Source organism: Rhea americana, unplaced genomic scaffold, assembly GCF_003343005.1.
Source record: "Rhea americana isolate MKP2758 unplaced genomic scaffold, rheAme1 scaffold_152, whole genome shotgun sequence".
Lineage (NCBI taxonomy): Eukaryota > Metazoa > Chordata > Aves > Rheiformes > Rheidae > Rhea > Rhea americana.
The window spans coordinates 1122930-1128498 of record NW_028185617.1 but is presented as its reverse complement, the minus strand read 5'-3'; the positions used below and the strand labels follow the sequence as shown (position 1 = coordinate 1128498).

The window sequence follows — 5569 nt, the reverse complement described above, 5'->3', positions numbered from 1 at the left end:
CAACCAAAGTGTGTTGGCAGCATTGCTATTTTATTTCCCCTTCCGAATTTCCCCACCTGGTACTGGCCTTTTGTTTTACTCAGTACACTCATTCYTGAAAACTCAAAACTGTTCAGACAACCTGCAGTACTAAGAGATATTACCTACGCATCAAGTATTTACTAGTCATATCTCTGCTTAAGGCCATACACCAAAACATGCAAAGCAAAAGGAAGCTTTTTCTGGAACTAGCACTCAGGAAACTAAGGCTATCAAAGCCTCTGGTCTTTCAAGAAGAAAGTTAGTTTAATCAGGAGAAATGCAAGGAAAGATGCAGAATGTATGTCAGTACCCCTTCAGCTTCTTTCTTAAGAATCATATTGTCCATATGAAGCAATACTACTACAGCAATTGAGAGCTGTGGTTTACAATGAAGAAATCTTCCAATGGATCAAGTTGCATCCTTGTTGAATCCCCCCCCTCTCCCTTCTAACAGCTAGCTATACTTTTTAAGCTAGACATCATCAGAATCTTTTTCCTTCCTTGACTCCCCTATCCTCAACAAGTCCAACACTTACTAGCAATGTGCTGCAGGTGTTCCCATTACTTTGTGCAGGAAGATACACATCCTGGATCTTTATTCCACACATGTACTTTCACATAAAGCTACCTGTACACTTTCACTCTCACAGTTGATAACTCCTACCACTAGCTGTGGGAGATACCAGGGAGGGAGAAATAAGCAGTTACTGGGTTTTGTAACTTAAATGAAACATGCATAGATCACCTGAACTAAAAAGTCTCCATTCTTAAGAGTAAGCATCACAAAGTATACCTCAACAGGGAGATGCTGTAAATAGCACACTTAAGAAAAAAGAGATKTGATGGCATGACTAGAACTTGTGGCAAGTCAACAGATCAGGATGAGGGATAAGCTAAGAGCAACAAGACCCCATTTGCATGGCCACTCCAGTATGAGTTTGTCTTATATATTTAGAGAGTCTTATTAAATGTAACAATGACACAATGCAGCTGCACAGAAGTGGGTCACTGAATGAGGGAAGAAGAAAACTTAAAAAAAAGAAAAAAAATGATTTAAGAACAGTCACACAATATAACTCTACTATTTCATTGCTTTACAATCAGTTGCAAAAAGTGTTGTGGCAGATGCAAAYAAGGGGTTAAAGAGTCAGAATGTATTTATTTTATTCAGATCATCAACAGGAAAAAAAAAGGACAAATTAAAAAACATTCATTAGGGCCAWAAGGGGTCTGGTTTTAGTTCTATTTCCTCTACAGTTATTCTGCAGAGGAAATCTGAACTTTGTAACTTGAAAGATGAAACATATACCTATTGGCATTAAAAATCAAAAGAATGAAGACAATAGTTCATAGAAACCATTAACACAGACAAATGGTTCTTCTCTTAAGCCCCTGCCAAGTACTGCATCTTCAAAATTCCTTTAATACTATTTTGGACAACAGCATAAACAATTCCAGAATATTCACCAACAAAAATATAAGTTTATGTTAAAATTCCAAGACTTATACAGTTAGTTTTCCAGAATAACCTAATATGATGAAATAACTTAACTTTCACACTTCCTCATAAACAAAAACAAATACAGTTTCACTGTATAAGGTGCATTTATTGCTGTTCTACATTAAAGTTGAGGGAAAACCATTATTTAACAAGCTAGTTAATCATAGAAAACAACTCAAAATCCAATCTCACTCTGATGTCACATGTTATTTTTTTGAATTATGTGACAAAATAATTATTCCCAATATTGCTTGAAATTTTTAGTGCAAATTTCTCACAGAAGACATTGATGATAATAGTATTTTGGAGTGGCACTGTTTTCAATTCACATTGATTCCTGAAAAATCCTTTTTTCTTTCATTCTCCGGTACTTGGTAAACACTTTTGGAAATTTTACCAAAACTCACCACATAAACAATGACCCAACAGATTACACCAAATTCTGTGTCAGTTCTTTCTCAGTGAATAACAACACTGTCAATTACATCATGCTAATTTAGTTTCAGCAAAAATTCAAGCTGGCCCTACTAAAACAAACAGCAGTTTCTGTAGAAAGGATTCAATTTTCTGGTATTCTTTAGCTTGTACCAGAGCTAAGGCCACTTCAACTTGGTCCATTTTTTTCCATTAAAGAAAATGCTGAAGATAACATCAGTCAAGTTTGAATGTCATACAATACATAACCTAAGATATAATGCTTTCTCCAACATCTCACTGTAAATACAAACTCAGTTCATATCAGATGTAACACAAGTGGTGAAGCTGTTAATTAAATAACCTTAATCAACTGTTACTAGAAGACAGCCTGCTTTCCAATATGCTCTTTGCAATGGGAAATTTATTCCTGGTGCTAGAATTAAAACAGGAAGGCATTCCATTATGCATGTTTATTATTCGACTAGCCAGCATTGCTGACCAGCAGTAGATAGAATTGAGGGTTAGGCAGCAGTACAAAAACTGTACAAGATAGCCATAGTACTGTTGCTTAACATGCCAGGTATCTTCTATGAAATAAACACTATTTCCAACTTAAACACAAATCCTTTCAACCTGTTCTTAAATATCATGTACACTATTTATATATTTACTTTTGTTCTTTTCCTAAGAAAAATAATTTATATTGTGCTTCTCATGGCAGACCTGTATTTCTGTATCATGTATTCTTGCTTTATTGATTACTAGGTTTTGGTGGGGGACTGCAAAATAAATTTCTGGAGCACCTGGTATTAGAATAACCAAATAGCTTTAATAAAAAGTGATTCTGCCATTTAAAGAGGCAGAGGATAAAAAAAAAATTAAAGCTCTTTTTTAACTTATCACTAAAATCTACATATTCCACAAAGGTTACATACTCACAGCAACATTACGCTGTTAGAGAACAGTACAACATCTTTAAGAATCTATTTGTTTATCATTGGTATATGGAATTTATTAGCCAGTTGATCTAAGAGATATTATTTACTTTAGGTAAACTAAATGCTGTGCTTTAGGAAACCTGCTTAGAAATGATTTGATGTTTCTTTCTTTTTTTTTTTTTTTTTTTTTGGACATATTTACAAAAAGGATTGCTATGTGTATTAGCAATAAATAATCCTAATATTCAAAATGTCAGTGCTCATGCACACACCGACAGGATGGTTGCATGCCTTAAAAATACTATTTACAGTACAGTTTCCTTCATAGCCCTCTCTYATTAATAGCAGAAAGTGCATTTTCTTCCACATTCTTTCCTTTTGTTTTGTTTTAGTCTTGCTTCTGAGGGATGCAGCCTTCCATCTCAACAACTTCTGGCCAGCCTTCGTATTTGTTTGTGTCCTTGTTGTTCTTTATATGCTATAAATAGAAAACATTAAGCTACTATTAATACAAAGTCATGTATCTTGTTGCCTTAATGCACAAGCTCTTTAAAAGACACTATTAATCCATGTCCTGAAAATAAGTTAAAAGAAGACATCAGTATTAACAGCTTGTGTTTTGTAAATATCAAATATAACAATATTCACCAATTAACATAGCTTTTTCAGACAAGTGTATGCTAAAAAACAGGAAGGCCAAAATATGGAAAACATTCTTTAAAGATATTACGGACCTTTATTTAGAAAAAGAAACAAGAAAAAAGCTATCTGTTTTAGAACAACTAGAAAAAATAATAGAAAAATAATAATCACGAATTTAGGTTTACTAGGCACTGAAATGAATAGTCTTTTTTTTTTTAAAGAATATTAAATAATATTGGATTTCCAGCTTTTTGGAAATTTAGAGGTTTAGCGCGTCTAAAATCTGAACTTCAGGCAATCATTTTTGAATTCTTAGATTCATTAAAAAGATAAATAAGATAGTTACATAGATAGATCTTAGTATCTATCGCATTAGCATTTCTCAAATCTGGAAATCACCAAAGGATCTTTTTGCATTTTTAAAAGGAAGAGACTAGTCAAGGAATTCTTTTGAAAATAACATTAACAACGTGTGCCACTACCGCACTAGATATCTGTTCTGAACAAACTCATGGTATTTAAAAACAGGCTATGATTTTTATATAAATGTAAGCTGTTGAACTCCAATAAATATAGCATCACAGACCTGTTCAAATGGACTTTTAGTCTTAATTCCTTTTCCACCACAGAAGACCCAGTTGTCTCTAAAGCCAAGGTTAGTAATGGATGTGCTTCCCAATTCAGCAATCAGCTTCCGTGCTTCCTCATTAAGCCTTGAACAGGGAGATAAACGTATGAATAAAACATACATACTTCAAGCTTTCATTGTTCAATGCACCATTCAGCTTTAATCTGATTAAATATAGTTTAAGACAGTCAACACTGGGCAAGATCTATCTTTTGAAATCAGATAATCTAGTTTTGAAGTCASCTGATCTAAACGATCTGTCGTTTAACATTATAATCACAATCAACTAGCATACAAACCTATCAGCACACCAACAAAAGCCACAAACCATATTCTTCGAGAACTTATGCTTACAATTTGAGTCATTTTAGCAATTCTACAGGCAACATTAAAATGCACAGACAAAATACTCCACACCCACAACCTTTAAAGTGAACACTGTTGCAGACATAAGGTGAAGTCTAGATAAAATAAAAACTCTTTCAGGTTAAAAGAATGACCTAAATACTCTAAAAAGGTTCTAGCTTGCTCATATCAATTAAATTAAAAGTCAGAAAGCTGTCCCACAGCACAGTTTGGTGCATGTAAGTTCAAATAAGATAGTTTTAGTATGGAAGAAAAAGTTATTCTGTAGCATGTTAAGCTATCATTCCAAAACCTCCAGACAGCTTTGCTTTATTTCTATCTGCTAGTCATTATTTTTGCCCAATTAGTAAACAATACACACAAAATCTGACTGTTACTACTTAATGAGATACAAGTACAATGTACTAGTCAATAACTAAAATGATAAAAATGATCATGTTAGCTTTAGTCCTATGGGGGTTACCCACACAATTTTCCAGAGCATTAGGGCATTATATATGTAGAATAGCTTATATTAAAAGAAAAATATTTTAATTTTGAATTTTTTTTTAACACTCTGGGTCTTCGCAATTGTAATTGTTTTGAAGCACTGGCCATTTATGATTTATTATTACCATCAAGGACTGGGGTAAGGCTTTACTGCTCATATTTGCTAATAAGCAGTGGTATCTGGCTGCCAGCATGGATGGGYCAAACTCACTTTTCTATTAAGGTGGTACCATTGAAGGCTTTTGAAACTATCACACAACCTTTCAAAAACATCAGCTGAGACATGATTATTGAAACAAACTAATTGTACTTATCTAGAATATTAAAAGAATAATACCAGAGAGGCAAGAAAAACTAACAGAAGTAGTGGACACAATAGTTCAGAGATCGAGCCTTAGAGATAAAGAAATACTAGTTTTTAAATTGCTTTATTCTCCCAAAAGAAGTGAACATGCAGCCACTTTTAACCATTTACTGCAAATGCTACATGTTGCAAATTAGGAAAGCTGGTCCTGTATCAGTCTGCTGCTGGGAAAAAACTGCAGACAGGTTGAAGATTACCAAAAA

At 33.7% G+C, this 5569-nt stretch overlaps 1 protein-coding gene across 1 annotated transcript in view; it reads right to left on the bottom strand.

Annotated features, from left to right (window-relative positions):
* Positions 1 to 1607: 1607 nt before the first annotated feature.
* The window catches only part of FAM3C (FAM3 metabolism regulating signaling molecule C), a 22767-nt gene continuing 18805 nt past the window's right edge, over positions 1608 to 5569 (bottom strand). Inside the window, exons 9-10 of the mRNA XM_085299715.1 lie at positions 4106 to 4232; positions 1608 to 3355 (exon numbers count right to left, since the gene is read on the bottom strand). Coding sequence (XP_085155841.1) covers positions 3266 to 3355; positions 4106 to 4232 — 217 coding nt within the window. The 3' untranslated portion in view covers positions 1608 to 3265. The remainder of the gene's footprint in view (positions 3356 to 4105; positions 4233 to 5569) is intronic.